The sequence below is a fragment of the Vipera ursinii genome (genome assembly GCF_947247035.1).
Source record: "Vipera ursinii genome assembly, chromosome: 1".
Lineage (NCBI taxonomy): Eukaryota > Metazoa > Chordata > Lepidosauria > Squamata > Viperidae > Vipera > Vipera ursinii.
Window position 1 is genome coordinate 237,894,768 of NC_139512.1, and position 15,960 is coordinate 237,910,727.

General features: G+C 40.4%; 1 protein-coding gene across 1 annotated transcript in view; it reads left to right on the forward strand.

Annotated features, from left to right (window-relative positions):
• Positions 1-1,827: 1,827 nt before the first annotated feature.
• The window catches only part of MEI4 (meiotic double-stranded break formation protein 4), a gene marked incomplete at both ends in the record, with an annotated part of 97,791 nt that continues 83,658 nt past the window's right edge, over positions 1,828-15,960 (forward strand). The window contains one exon of the mRNA XM_083373020.1: positions 1,828-2,131. Within this exon, the coding sequence (XP_083229146.1) occupies positions 1,828-2,131 (304 nt within the window). The remainder of the gene's footprint in view (positions 2,132-15,960) is intronic.

Below are 15,960 nucleotides of genomic sequence, written 5' to 3' on the forward strand. Positions count from 1 at the left end.
TATATCCTATAAAAATTGAGACTACATCATGATGGGTATTGTATGTAGGACTCACTAGCATCATTGTGCCTATTCTGAGCTTTTAAGGATACAGATATTTTATTTACTGGGATTTCAGAAGAAGAGTAGTGAAAATATTTTCAGCATTTAAAATATAATATTATATTGTTAATACACAAAAGTTTAACTTTTGCTACAGATAGGGGCCTTAATATTCTTTGGGTGAAATTCCAAGTGTCCCAATGTCTATGGCAGGGGTCCCCAACCCCTGGTCCGTGGCCTGAGCCACAGCCTATTGGGAACCTGGCCACAGATGTGGCAGGCAATTGTGCGCATGCACACACAAAGCCACATTTGTGAAAGCAGCAAGTGCACACATGCAAAACCATCCTCTCTCCACCACTTCCACTGGTTCACCAAGCCACAAAGGTTGGAGACTGCTGGTCTATGGAGATTCTCAGTCATCCAGGTCATGAAGAACAGATGACTGCAAAAAATATAAATCCTTCCATTCCCTCCCACCATTCAGTCAGAACTGAAGAAGTTTCTTGGATGAGAAGCAAAACATCTTCAAGGAAGAAAACAAAGTCTAGTTATCTTTTGAAAAGCACCTTTGATCCAAGAATCCCAGTTTTTAGCCACAGTTTAATTTATTTGGAATGAGGTTAATGGAAAATAGCAAAAAAATTGAAATATGTTTTATTGATTTAAAAATATACGAGTGGAATATTAGCTGAAGGTTCCAATAGAAATTTTAATTCCCAAAGTCAATCACATTTCTAGGAAAAAATTTCCTAAAGATGCTTTATAAACTTCAAACTCTTTTTTTTCCTAGCTGCAAGTTTCAATTTTGTTCTGTTTCTCCCCCCCCCCCACATAAACAAGGAAAATAGGGACAGGAATCCAAAATGATTCTTTTTCCAGAAGATTCAGTGATACAAAACAACTATAACAGGAGAAGCAAATTTTGCCACTATTACTTTTAACAAAGCCAGATCTGTTAGGTTTAACCACAAACTTTTATGGCCCCAAACTTTGCAACCATATAATTAAAGGACTATAAGGAACTCACAACAGGACATTTGGTGCAATAACTATAGCAGTACCTTTAATCTCTACATCAGAAATCCCTCACCAGAAAGAAATCCTCCACTTACTGTTAGTCAATGCATTCAAAATGAGCAGATTACAATTTCAGAACGACAATAACATTCATTGGATTTATTGATTTTATTCAATTTGTATGGCCACCCATCTCAACAAATGACCCTGGGTGGCAACAATCTTAAAGTCAATTTAAGATAAATGTATACCACAAATATAAAAATTAAAATATGGAGCAACTGAGGATGATATTGTTATGTACTGGGCTTTTGGAATATCACCACATGAATTGCTGGAGAACTAACGGTTCTCCAGTAACCCAGACAGGACGTCTCTGGTCCTGCCATTGGTCAACTTTGGGCAGCAAATATAGCTTCAATCCGATTGGTTAATACCATAGGGCCTGGCTATATATTGAAGCAGGGTGACTCCAATCTCTCAGTACAGTTTCTGCTTAAATGAAGTATGAGTTTGTCTGTACTCATCTGCGTGTTCTTGTTCCTGCTTATCAGAGCCCACGACATAATAGTGGCGATGAAGGAGGGATCCTGCTTCTCCGCCTGAGGGATGAAGTCACGAGGGGACGGCATTACTCGCTGAAGGGAAGAGGCATCTCCCCCCCCTCTAGCTGGCTAGTAAACTACACTAGCAGCCGTGTGGTCAGAGGAAGCATTCCCTGAGACAAGAAGCAGGATTCAACAGCAGCGCAGGAATTGAGGAAAAATGCCAAAGGTCGGCAAACTCAGAGAATTTGACATTAAACACCCAGAAGATTGGCTGTCTTACCTCTCACAGGTAGAAAATTACCTACAAGCTAAACAGATAGCAGAGGAAGGCCTTAAAGCTGTGACGTTGCTGTGTGTATGTGGGCCAGCGACTTTTGATCTAGCTGAGAACCTCTTCTTGCCAATGCCCATCAAAGCAGTATCTTTTGCTGACCTGAAGAAGAAGCTGACCGGGCATTTCCAGCCAAAAATGTTGGAGATGGCCTGGTGGTTTAAATTCAACCAACGAGTGCAGCTTCCCGGTGAGACAGTATCCGAGTTTATCATGGGCCTAAGGCAGGCCACACGTCTCTGGAAATTTTCGAATTTAGAGGAGCACCTGAGAGACCGACTCATCTATGGACTGAGAGACAGAACCTTGCAGCAGAGATTATTTGCCAGACCAAATCTCACCTTCGCTGAAGCACAAGACGAGGTCATGGCTGATGAAGCAGCTGGAGGTGCAGTACAAACAGTACAGCCCACCAAAGCCCCAAAGACAGAAGATTCCGTCCACCACGAGGTCGCCATTTGCAGCGGAGAATCGTCAGAAGAAGAGGAACCCAAAATCAACAAGCTCCAGAGACAGTCAAGCGCACAAAATCATGGAAATCAACAAAGAGAGAACAATTACAAGGCAGTTCTCTTACCTAGATGTAAAGGGTGCAGAGGCAACCACTCCTGCACAAACCGCAGATTCTGTTCGGCCACGTGTAGAGCTTGCAGTAGGACCAGGCACATCACGGTGGTATGCAGAGCTCACCAGAGAGACAGGCCACCCAAGCACTAGTTGGAGGAACCGACTAGGAAAGATACTGGGGCCCTGGGTCCAGTCAGTGTGGGGTTCTTCAGGAGCCGGAGAAGCGTTTGTCGCACCGGGGCTCATCGTCCCCTTAAGCCTAAACTTGAGCTCTCAGTAGAGCTACAAGGAATACCATGCAAAATGGAATTGGACTCCGGCTCGGCGGTCTCAATTATTTCACACGACACATTCAACCTTGTATGCAGATGCAGCAGACAGTGGGCCACATTAAGACCGCCAGACATTATTTTAACAGATTTTCAGAATGCTTGGGTTAAAGTTAAGGGTGAAGCCACCTTATTGGTGAAATTTAAAGGGGTTTTGGGGCACCTGGATGTCATAGTAGTAGAGGGCCCTAGAACAAGTCTTATAGGACTTGATTGGTTTGAGGCTTTGGGCATTCAAATAACAGGCATTAACCGGACACAGACAGCAGACCTCAAGGCTGTTTGTGAGGAATTTGCGGATGTTTTTGAGTCAAAACTAGGAACTTATACTGGGCCACCCATCTCTTTTAAATTAGATTCTAACGTTGTTCCGATAAGAGTCAAACCTCACAGAGTTCCTTTCGCCTTAAAACATAAAATCGATTCTGAAATCAGTAAGTTAGTAGAGCAAGGTGTATTGCAGCCTGTTGATGGGGGGGAGTGGGAAACTCCTATTGTCACCCCACTAAAGCCCAATGGGGAGGTTCACATTTGCGTAGACTACAAATGCATGTTAAATAAAGCCTTAAATCAACATGCATACCGGGTCCCGATAGCCATATTTTAGCCTCTTTGCAAGGGGGAATCGTTTTTGCTAAACTTGATTTACTGCAGGCGTATCAGCAGCTGCCGGTAGACAAGGCCACAGCCGCGGCTCAAACTATAGTGACTCATAGAGGAGCATTCAAAGTCAAACGCTTGCAATTTGGGGTTAGCGTTGCACCGGGCATTTTCCAAGGAATTATGGAGCGCACACTTAAAGGAATTCAGGGTGTCTGTCCTTATTTTGATGATGTTCTCATTGCCAGGGAATCCCCAGAAGTATTGGCCAACAGGCTCAGGGCTGTGTTACAAAGGCTACGCGATGCAGGCCTCAAGTTAAAGAAAAACAAATGTAGTATTGGGGTTTCTTCAACGGAATTCTTAGGTTTCCCTATCGATGCTAGTGGGATTCACCCCGCTGAGTCAAAGGTTAAGGCCTTCAAAATGGCTCCTAGCCCAAAATCAAAAGCAGAGCTGCAAGCATTTTTGGGCCTCCTGAATTTTAACACACATTGCTACCTCATAAGGCTACAATAGCTGAGCCCCTCCACAGGTTACTTGATAAAACAGCCCCTTGGAAGTGTACTGAATTATATGAAAAATGTTTCCAGGATCTAAAGGCCCTCCTTTCAGAAAAGTCCACTGTAACTCATTACATTGAGTCTAAACCTGTATGTCTTGCATGTGATGCATCTCCCTACGGGGTGGGGGCAGTCAAGCCACATAGAGAAGAATGGGAAACAAGTTCCTATTGCGTTCTATTCAAGAACCTTATCTACTGCTGAGTGTAATTATGCACAGATCGATAAAGAAGCCTTAGCCATAGTGGCTGGAGTCAAAAAAATTCATGATTATTTATATGGCAGGGATTTCACTGTCTACACTGATCACAAACCCCTTTTGGGCTTATTCACCACAGATAAGCAAACTCCCCACATACTGTCTCCAAGAATGCTGAGATGGTCTATATTTTTGGCTGCATACAAATTTAAGTTAGTTCACAAACCTGGAAAGGAAATGGGGCATGTAGATGGCCTCAGCAGATTACCACTGCCACTGATCCAGCTCTTGCTGCTAAAATATTGTCTATTCAGGATTTACCTGAGTTTCCCCTCCATGCTGGGGATATTGCTGCTGAGACTGCTACAGATATAATTCTGACCAGAGTATTGTCATGGGTACACTCGGGCTGGTTGGAAAAAAGTCCAGGCCCCGAGTTCCAAAGTTATTTTGTCAGGAGACATGAATTGTCTGCACATAAGGGCTGCATATTATGGGGCAACAGAGTTATTATTCCCACATCATTGAGGGACAGAGTCTTACATTCCTTACATGAAGGCCATCCAGGCATTGTACGGATGAAAGCTTTGGCTAGAAGCTACCTTTGGTGGCCTGGCCTGGATAAGGCTGTGGAGGATCAAGTGCATGGTTACTATACCTGTCAGAGGTCTAGGCCTGAAATGCCTCAGGCCCCAGTTCATAGATGGGAAGAAACACATACCCCCTGGTCTAGGGTTCATATTGACTATGCTGGGCCCTTGCAAGGACAGCTTTTTATGATAGTAGTGGATAGCCACTCAAAATGGCTGGAAGTAGTTCCAGTCCCTAATATGACTACTGCTAGGACCATCCAGGTGCTGAGAAAACTCTTTGCAACACATGGGTTGCCTGATGTTTGGGTTTCTGATAATGGGGCTCAATTCACTGCTGCTGAGTTTCAGGCTTTTCTCAGAGCTAACCTCATCAGACATGCTACATCTGCACCATTTCACCCCTCTACGAATGGACAAGCCGAACACATGGTGAGGACAACAAAGGAGGCACTCAAGCGCATCATCACAGGTGACTGGCACCATAGACTGGCAGATTTCTTGCTCTGTCAACACACTACACCCTGCACAGCCACAGGAAAAAGTCCTGCTGAGCTTTGTTGGGGAAGGCGCTTAATTAGTAAACTGGACAGGTTGCATCCAGACAGAGTGGCATCCGAAGCCTCTAAACCAAAACTCCCGAGAGGGCTACAAACAGGTGATTGGGTTTGGGCCAGAAACTATGGGCCTGGAAACTTGTGGGTTCCTGGTCAGGTGGTCAAAGAATCTGGACCCCTATCTTACAAAGTGGGGTTGGAGGGAGGGTGACTGGTCAGAAGACATAATGACCAACTTAGAAAAAGATTCCCAGAGCGGTCACTAGTCCCTCCTGAGGTCCTCAAGCTGGAATCCAGGCCAGCTCACACCAGTACCACCAGGGTTTTCCTTCTTCAGTGGAATTTGATCCAGAAGTGGAACATGGCAGCTCAGAAGTGCAACATGGAACCCCTGACCAGGCAAACCAGCCGAATCTCAGTGACCGTTGTGCCTACTCTGCTAAACAGTCAGACTCTGGGGTGGGCCCACTGGAAGAGGCCAGCCAGAGCAATTCAACTCCCCTGGACACAGGAGCTCAGGGGAATATGGGTCTACCCAGCCCACCAGGTAAGCTGGTAGACCACAAAGTGACTGGAACCCCAAGGCGTTCATCCAGACCACATAAACCCCCAGCATATCTTAAAGACCATGTTGAAAACTAAAGTGATGTGTAATTGTATGACATTTTGCCACTACCTACAGAAATTGGGGGTAAATTGTAACTGCTGTAAGGCATGCTCACTGAGACGTTGTTTTATCTCTTTGTAGTATATTGCATTGACATATTGTTCTTTAATTTCATTGTAGTCCACTCTACAAGGCACGTCTGAGAAGGTCGCGTAATGACTTCTAATTACTTTGGCTTAACAGAACATCACATTTATTATTGTTTAATATTATTTTAGTTTTGGGGCCTTGACAATTGTCAAGGGTATTATAGCCTGATCTTAGGAGGGAGGGGTGTTATGTACTGGGCTTTTCGAATATCACCACGTGAATTGCTGGAGAACTAACGGTTCTCCAGCAACCCAGACAGGACGTCTCCGGTCCTGCCATTGGTCAACTTTGGGCGGCAAGTATAGCTTCAATCCGATTGGTTAATACCATAGGGCCTGGCTATATATTGAAGCAGGGTGACTCCAATCTCTCAGTACAGTTTCTGCTTAAATAAAGTATGAGTTTGTCTGTACTCATCTGCATGTTCTCGTTCCTGCTCATCAGAGCCCATGACATAATAGATATTATTATCAATGGTGTGTTAGAAGAGTCCCAGGAGATGGGATTCTTCTCACACTCAAGACCCCAGACCATGGCACACAACCAAGTCTTTGAGGCCCTACAAAAGGCCACCATCTTAATTTCTGGAAGAAGATTGTTCCAAAAAATGGGGACTAGAATAGACAATGCATGCCTCCTGGGTCCTACCAACCAACACTGTTTTATACATATGCATATATTGTACAAATGTTTGCCACCATATCACACACTCTGTTCCACTTAAAACATATTAATAGCAATTGTTACCTTCTTGTCATCCCTTTAATTTATTTATTTGATTTCTTTGATTAACTAATTAGAGCCTTTTGTCTGGAATATAAACTGACCCTATTTATAAGCTCTTTGTTATGATGTTCTTCACACTTACCTCCTTTTATTGAAGTTTGTTTCTAAACAGCTTTCTGTTTAATTGATTTTTCTTTCCGCTTGAACTTCATACTCTCCTTCTACGCAGAGTTTTGGTTGATAAATAATACAGTTATCTCTTGGGAGCAATGAATCTTACATTTTGTAATTCTTATCTTGACAATGTCAAGGAAAAGAAATTGCTCTTTGCCTAATGATTATAAATTAAAGTGTACACTTACAGTATATGTTTGAGTAAAGTATACATAAAGAATGAGAAAACAAGACCAATTGGGCCACTGTAACACTAACTTTATTCATACCGGTACCTGCCAAAGAATGTGGGGAAACTCAGTTTTCATTACTTCAGAAACAACTAGTGAAGTTACACTTGTAAGGAAAGGTCTGCTTCACTTGAAGGCAAGCAGAATTCCCACTGAGACCACATCATTCATCACACAAATCAAAAGACAAAAGAACAGACCGAGCATAGAACATATCAAGAAACACAGCCCAATCTCTCTCTACCCAGGTTGAGTCTCTTATTGTTTTGGATAATGTTTGATGTATATTCCAAGGGAACTCAAATACCTGCTGAAGAGTGGGTTGTTTTGAGGCACTGTGGTCATAGTATGATGATTATTTTTTTACTTTTAATTGTACTGTATTTAGTATTATTTTATTATTTACATGGCTTTTATGTATTCTTCATTAACCACCCAGAGTTGTTTTAAGAGTGGTGGCCATGTTGTCAATTCCACAAGGCAGACCTAATCAACAAATAAATAAGACCCCTTTTGTTTAGATTAGCTGTAGTAATCTTGGAAGTCTGATTCCGCTCCTACTCTTTTCTGTAACTGTTGGAATTAGGGAGGCATCTGTCTGAGATGTTTGCGCACACTTTCTATTTGTCCCAGATTTAATCTGTTTTTTTCCCTCATCTCTTTAACAATGCTTCTCACCTCTCTCCCTCAAGGCAATTCTCTTTATTCTTTAAACAAAGAGTTTACAAATAAATAAATGCTATTCCTCTATAATTAATTGATAATTTATGCAAAAAACAAAAGCATCACCCAAATATTTGTAAAAGTACAAAAACCTTTCGGGGGGGGAAGTGAATGAGGAAGAAATACTCTTAAAATAACCAATGAGCATGCTGAGTAGCCATAGATCATCAGATGACTGTTTGGAAAAAGGCTGAGAAATCATGAAGGGTCTGGAAATATAATAAATGGCCATGGAAGAGAACATAGTATAACTGTGCGTCAAGCAATCAAAACATTCTTCTGAACCCACTGAGATAATGTAGATGGACAGTAGGAATAACCTTGAGGAACAGAAGGAACAGCCAAGGCAATGGGAAGCTAAAATAAATTTGAGTCTGAGGCACAAATGTTCAGACTTGACCCTCCCTAGTTTTCACAAAGAAAAAGAAATTTTATCATTCATGTTCATCTGATACTAACCATTTCTGTCTGATTTTTGCACAAGGGCCTGCCAGAGTTACAAGCAAATTCTCAGATTCCTTATCTCCATTCTCCTTAAATATTTCATTTGTGATGAACCAAGAGCCAGCTGTCTGCCTTGAATGTTGGTGCTTAATCTTGTGCCTTTTTGGCTGGTTGACTTTACCTTTGCTCTAGATGTAATTTAGTTGATACTTAATCTTGCCAATTTTTTCCTGTGCTGTTCCTGAAATATTGAAAATATTGTATGTTTGATAGGGACTGCTGAGCAACGGTAATTTAAAGAAAAAAATAGCACTGCAAGGAGAGGAAAACCAAGCTAGATTCTAGAGATGTCAAACTATGTTTTTGACATGAATATACAATGTTATATGATTAAACTAGAGAATGTGTGTCCCAGTAGACAATAAAGACCACTAGCCATAAATGGAAGCACATCCATGGGATTGAAAAATGTTTTATTTTTGTGTTTGCTTGGGAATGCAAAAATTAGAGGCAATAATCAGCAACTAAAAAAACCACAAGTCTTGTACTTTAGCTTATGGTTCTTTAATAAAAAATAAGGCCACACCCAAGACAGCCATCAATCTATGTAACAGATTTATGTATAATAATATCAGGGTATCTAGAAGCTAATTTAATTTTTCAGAAGTAAATAAGAATAGTCTATGTCCAGATTTGCTGAAATACGCTTTACATCTCACCATCAGAATAAGGTTAAATGGATTAAATGAGAAGAGGGTAATTTTTCTTTCAAGAAGACTATGATAATGAATGCTAGGATTGCCATCAAGATGGTATAAATTTTATGTAATTAATGGGAGTCAGAGGTTTAAAAGGTTGAAATTGTGTTTCAGTTCAGATCTCTGACTGTGGAATTGCTTACTTTTCCTAAAGAGAATGTTCTTTTCTCAGCCACAGAATATAGCAAAATTGAACAGAAAATATATGGTAGGATAGTATTGCACAGATATAACCGACAATAGGACAAGTTCACAAATGGCTCAGTTGTGGGTTCCATTCTCATATCAGCAATAACTCATTACTGTATAATATCTTTTGATCTCACCAGAACTGGTCTTCCATATTTTAAAAATAACAAAACAGTACCACCCCCTCAATAATTGTAACAGAACAATATTCTTTACTCTGTTTGAGACAAACAACCTAGCTTAGGGGTACAGGCAAAATACACACCGTATTCATTTCCAACAGAAGAGAATGTCTAGAAAGCTTCAAAACAAATGTTTGCCCTTACTCCTCTATTTCTTTCAATATTTAATATCTGCAGCAGTCTCTTCATAATGTCTTCATAATGATGGGAACGGGCTGCTAATATGACCATCATTTCGGCGTTCCCTAATTGGCCATTATCTATCATTACAGGGCCAATTTGCTTTTCTGCTTCCATTCTATCACTCTGTCATTAAAATCCATAGTCTTCCCAAACCAGTATTTTTCAGCTTTGGCAGCTTGAGGACTTTAATACCTCAAATCCTCAGCCAGCATGCAGTTAACCCAAAAACAAAAAGCAGAACGTTGAAAATGAACTCATTTCTAGCAATGTAACATTTTCTAGTTTCATAACTGACAACTATATTACCTGGCTGTTTACTGACATGGTCTTATATCATCTTGTACAGTATTGACACTGCTTTTAGAATGCTTTGCTTCAGTGAGTTTGACTGGGGGATTAAACGATGGAAAAGAGAGCTGTTGATTGGTTAATCAAAACTCAGGCAGCAGCACAGCTACCCCAGGATAAAGTCCCTGAGCTTTGTAATCATTTGGAAATGTTAATTCTGACAGTTAAATCCCCTTAACAATTAGACTTGGCAGCTCCTTCCTGTCATTCCATTAGAATGTAGCTGTTTCTCAAAGCTGTGGTATATTTAACCTGTCAAGATAAGCAGCAGGCTATATATAAGTACAATACATATCAAAAAAAGGATCTGATTGATCTAATGGCTTGGAATCCTAGCTTTTTAACTGATTTCAAAGGTCCACCTAGTTCCATACTACCGATAATATAAAGCATCAACAAAATTACTGAATAAAATATTAAATTGCTTAACATTAAAGCCAATCGGGCAATATATCTATTGAGCTACTGAGATTAGTAGAATTTAGTCCCAGTCAATGACTCTAAGACTACAACATTACAGGTAATCCTTGACTCATGCCTGTAATGGAACCTTGCCTGTGGAAAGGTTCCCCTCCGCCCTGTGCGTTCCCACAGAGAGGGCCTCCTCAGGGTGCCTCCGGTCAGGGAATGCCGACTGGCGGCCCCCAGGGGGAGAGCCTTCTCTGTGGGTGCCCCGGCTTTGTGGAACCAACTGCCGGTGGAGCTCCGGACGGCATCGGACCTCCGAACTTTCCGTCGTGGTCTGAAGACCCATTTGTTTGAATTGGCCGGTCTGGCCTGACGGGGGAGCTGGGTTTTAAATTGTCATTTTAGATTGCATTATTGTTTTTTAATTGGGCACTGATTTAATCTTTGTTTTAACTTTTGTATAGTATTGCATTTTTATTTATATGCCCTGTGAACCGCCCTGAGTCCCCAGGGAGAAGGGCGGTATATAAATTAAATAAAACATAAACATAAACATGATGGCCATTAAGTGGAGCACCCATGTGATCGCCTCACTTATGATTCCCCTCCCCTGCTCTTCATGATGTAGTCATTAAACAAATAGATGGGCAATTAAGTGGAGTATGGAATAACTCAGAGGCCCTAGGGCAGACATGTCAAAATCGCGACATCACGTGACGTCGCACAATGTATTGGGACAGTTTTGCCATTGCTGGCAATGGGGTGGGTGCAGCTTCCAGATGATGCATCCAGCCCGTGAGCCGGCAGTTTGACACTCCTGCCCGAGAGGTGCCTAGTGCAGGCCCTGCTCTAGGCCTTCCAAGGATCCCCCTATTCTGAATCACCATGTGCTCCACTTCCTACCCTTCAGGATCCCCGCAAGCCTTGGGTCTGCTTCCCTACTGGGCTCCACAGCCTCCTCACCTCACATCACCCATCGCACATTTACCTTTCAAAGATCTCCAGAGCTTGAGTTCAGGAAGGAAGACAGGCCACTCCATGGCTAGGCCTCATGGTGCAATCTAGAAACAGCTGCCCTTTTCAGGAAAGTCACACTGAATTGTAACTGCTTAGAAAATGACAATCACTTCTGGGATTTCACCATGTGACCCATCATGAGAGTGGTTTGCTTTGCTTCCGTAACGCAAGCTCTGCAGCTTTCTGCAAATGAAAACTAATCTGTGCAACAGCCATTCTGGCCACAGCTACTATCTGTTCCTGAACAGGAACATTGAGTCTAGGAGGACTCCAAATTATATAATATGGCTGCCTGCGGGAATGAAATTTTGTCAAGGACTAAAAGTAGAATATTCCTATGTCCAGGGGAGCCTTAAAATCCAGTGTACTTACCTTTCTATGGTTATGTTGAAGCCTGTTTTTCCCTATCCAGACTGTTACAGTCTCCAGGTACTAGGAAGGAACTTTGACAACATCACTTGGTCAGCCCGACCAGTGTTATCTCCTTTTCTACCTTTGTACTTGCCCTTTGGAACCAAGTTCTTGGTTTGGTTAGGCATTGACGAGGCAGAGCGGTGAAACAGCAAGCATATTTATTAGTCACAACAGAAGCAGCCCTAACGCTTGCTGAACGGCTTTATATACAGTTCACCTCTAGGCGGCAACCAATAGATTTGAAGTAACCCTTCCCACCCAAAACATAGCTAACAGCTTGGAGACAGGCAGTATGGGTTGCAGCAACAAGAACTGTTAAGCAATCAAACACTTAAGTACAGTAATTAAGGTCACTCCATTGTGCAATGATTGCAGCAGTTAAGACCAATCCATTACAATTTTCACCCCAGAAATTAGATTATTTCCAATCCTACTAGACTTCTTTAGCACCTTAAAGACATGGCTTTGCAAATAAGGTTTCACATCCAGTAATCTGTGGGCAATGTCTCTGAAAGGCATTAGAATATTTCAGATTATCAAAGCCATTCATATTGCCCAAAGATCTCAATTTATATCACTTCCAAAACCCAGATTATGTCCTGATTCTATGGTACTATGTTCTATGGTAATTAACAGTTTACAAAAGGTCAACTGTAACAAGGTAACAGCAAGCAAGGAATGCAAATCAAGACAGAGTCATTGACAAAATTTGGGGAGAAATTAAGGAAATGGAATGTAAAACCAAAGTAAGGCCTGAGAAATTGATTCCCTGAATATGGCTCATTCCTGTCTCCCATCATATTTCCCGTAAGCATACTGATGTTTCCACTTACTACCATCCCACTGACCCCACCAAGCCCTCCTCAGGTCACAGGGTCCCATCCCAAATGTTTTCTGAACACCCTCAGTATCCAATTCACAGGATCACTTCTGCATCAGGAGGTAGAGGCTCTGGGCCCAGGCCACACACATTCTCCAGTACTTTATTAAAAGTACTGAGAAAGTGTATTTCCCAGAGACTATGATGGTTGCAGAGATATTGATAGATAGATAACCTTTATTGTCATTTTTATGGTGGGCACATTGGCACACATTAAGAATGAAATTTTGTTGCTTGCTGTCAGAAGTATACACATACAAATTTAAACATGCTACATACAACATATGTATAAGCCTACATCCTTACATATAAGCAACATATAAATATTAATCACCGTCCATCTTGAATACATAGTGGAAAGAAGAAGCCTTAGAAAGAAAGACTATTGTAAGACTTGATGACAATCTTAGAAGTAATGTTCATATCAGTATTGGTAGAAAAAGAGAAATGGTTGAGATCATAGGGAGGGAAGGATAAAACTCCCATCTTGAGAGAGATGGGCAGTTCAAAAATATGAAGCACACACAAACATACATACTGTTGTGTACTGGGTTTCTTGCAAGCAGGAGACGGAGACGAGAGAGTTCAGGCAGGAACATTGCTTTATTGAATAACAGGAACTGAACTGGTAACCAAGGCTTCTATGCAGCTACTTATACTGCTGGCCACTAGGCGGTGGCCACTAGGTTTGAAGTAGCCTGTTGCCGCCCTAGAGCCAACCAACAGTCGTCCTGGAGACTGAATGTCTGAGCAGCCTGCGAGCGTTACACAGGCTCCCTGATTAAGCAATCTCAAGCAGCATTCAAAGACACGTGGAACAGTTCAATTAAAACAGGCCCAATACATTACACATACACTAATTAATTAATTAATTAATTAACAACCTTAATGCAAGATATTTCAGTTCAATTTGCAATTCACTACATGTTTTAAACTGGAAAAATTCATACCCCACTTCCATACTGGATGACTCAGTAAGCAGAGTATACAGTAAAAGGCAGCTTCTCCCATCTCTTACCAACTTTGATGGTTGGAGCTGTACTATAATAATATTGCATTCTTATCCTTTAACTTTAATGCCCTGGAAACCCCAGGACTTATACAGAAACACAAGGAAGACAAGACAAGTATGGAGAAGATAGCATCTCTATATTATGTACTACTCAAAAGGTTTTTTTTTTTTTTTGCAAGATACCAGATTATAATGTATAAACTTTAACAGCAAATCTATATCTCTCTTTTGGAGAGAAAAAATGTAAGTAAAGAAATAATATTTTTGTAGCCAGAGTCTAAACAGCAAGTTGTGTTTAATCCTTTTTTTAACTCATTTTGCTTCTTTCACAGCATGACTGATCACAGAAAATACATTTCTTTTTTTATTTTATAGTTATATTAAAAGGAATTCATTTTCTTCTTACTGCTGAAAAAATACTTCTGCTGAGTAGTCACCTCTCTTAAATTACCTTCAAAAAATTGATTTAGATTTCACTTGCACTAATCTTTTGATCTAGCAGAAAGAAATAATTTGAGAAATACTTGTGAAGTAGCTATATATGATAAACAAACAGGATCAGAATAAGAACAAAACTAAAGAGGAGTCTCATTATGAGACAAATCTTTAACAAATGGAAATGGAAATAAATTATCCTTATGAAAAGAGTGTGTGGTTCTTCAGGAAAACTGGTTAGAACATTTATTTATTAAGAAATGGACCTTACAAATCTGATGAGTTTGGGGCACTTTGTATAGAACTATTTCTGCCACTATTGGTGGTTTATCAAAACTTTAACTATAAATATGGAGAAACGAGGACTGTCTCTATCCATGCATAGCAAGCTTTGTATGAAGCATATAATGGAAATTCTTGATTCCAAGAAGACCATTGTCTCAACTCCTGTAAGGTTTTAATGGATTTCTTCTTTGTAAGTTGATAGTTGTAACATATTTAAAATGTTGATAGTAGCAGAGGAGAATCAGGAGTGATGTATCTTCCAGACCTTTCCTTCAGAATCTTAAGCTGAAAATGTTTAAAGTGCTTCTCACAATTGAGGACTAGGATTATTGACATAAATAGGCAAGCAGTTGTGTTCAGTTGAAAGCTCTCGGTATGGAATACTTACTAGATTTGGTTCACTCAAAAGCAAAGAGACTCTTTAAATTAATGCACAGGTACATATAAGGACATACCCATTCAGTGCACACACATCTCCGCGTATTGTAGCTCTTCAGATTCGGTCTCCAAAAAGCACTTTGGAGTATGTGGGACCGCAAATATGGCACCCCTTTTGAAACAATTGAAAAACTGCAGAGGTGCTTGCAGGATGGCAGAAAAAGGCATGACTGCCTTGAGGTGTTGCAGTGTACTTGAAAATCTAGAGAGTTGCATAACACGTTAGTATGTATTGAAGAAGTTTGTATCATTTATTATATTTTCTAATTTTATTTCTAGTTTGAAAAACACAAGGTAGAAGCTTCTGCCCAAATATTAATGTCAGGCTGTTTAAGAGAAAAAGGCAGCTTCCAAAATCAGGAAGCTGACACAGAAAAATCAGTTCTGTGAACTTACTGCTTTTAACAACTTCCATCATTCATGGCCAAGTGATACATTATTATTTTTTTTGCATTAGTCACCAGAATCCACAACATTAACTGATCCAGCAAGAATCACTATATCTATTCTGTCTTCAGGCTAACTGCATTTTTAATTATCTCCCAAATTCATGAACCTAAGCAATTTTTAAATTTTTAAAATTGATACGAATCAAGAAAATTGTCATCAGTTAATATAGTGTAATGTCAATCTGTGACTGAATGAATTCAAAAATGCAACTTTAAATATATATTTGCTTAGCTATATGGTGTGGCTCCACACCTTGCACTGAGTATTTATTTTAACTATGGTTTATTTAATAATAAATAATGATTTCAAATATAACTAATAGAACAACTGCAAATCATAATAAGTCTTAGCATGGAGAAAAAGTGTACTTATTATGTCAGCTAGGCTTTCTCCCTCCAAAGTACCTAGACTTATAGTTTAAATGTCAGTAAAACAGATTTTATTCATTTGTTTTGTCATCTTCCATTCTTCCCATTCCCATGTTCTCTATTTATAACCATTCATTTGATTATTGTTTAAAGTTACAATGGCACTGAAAAAAGTGATTTACAACCCACCCTT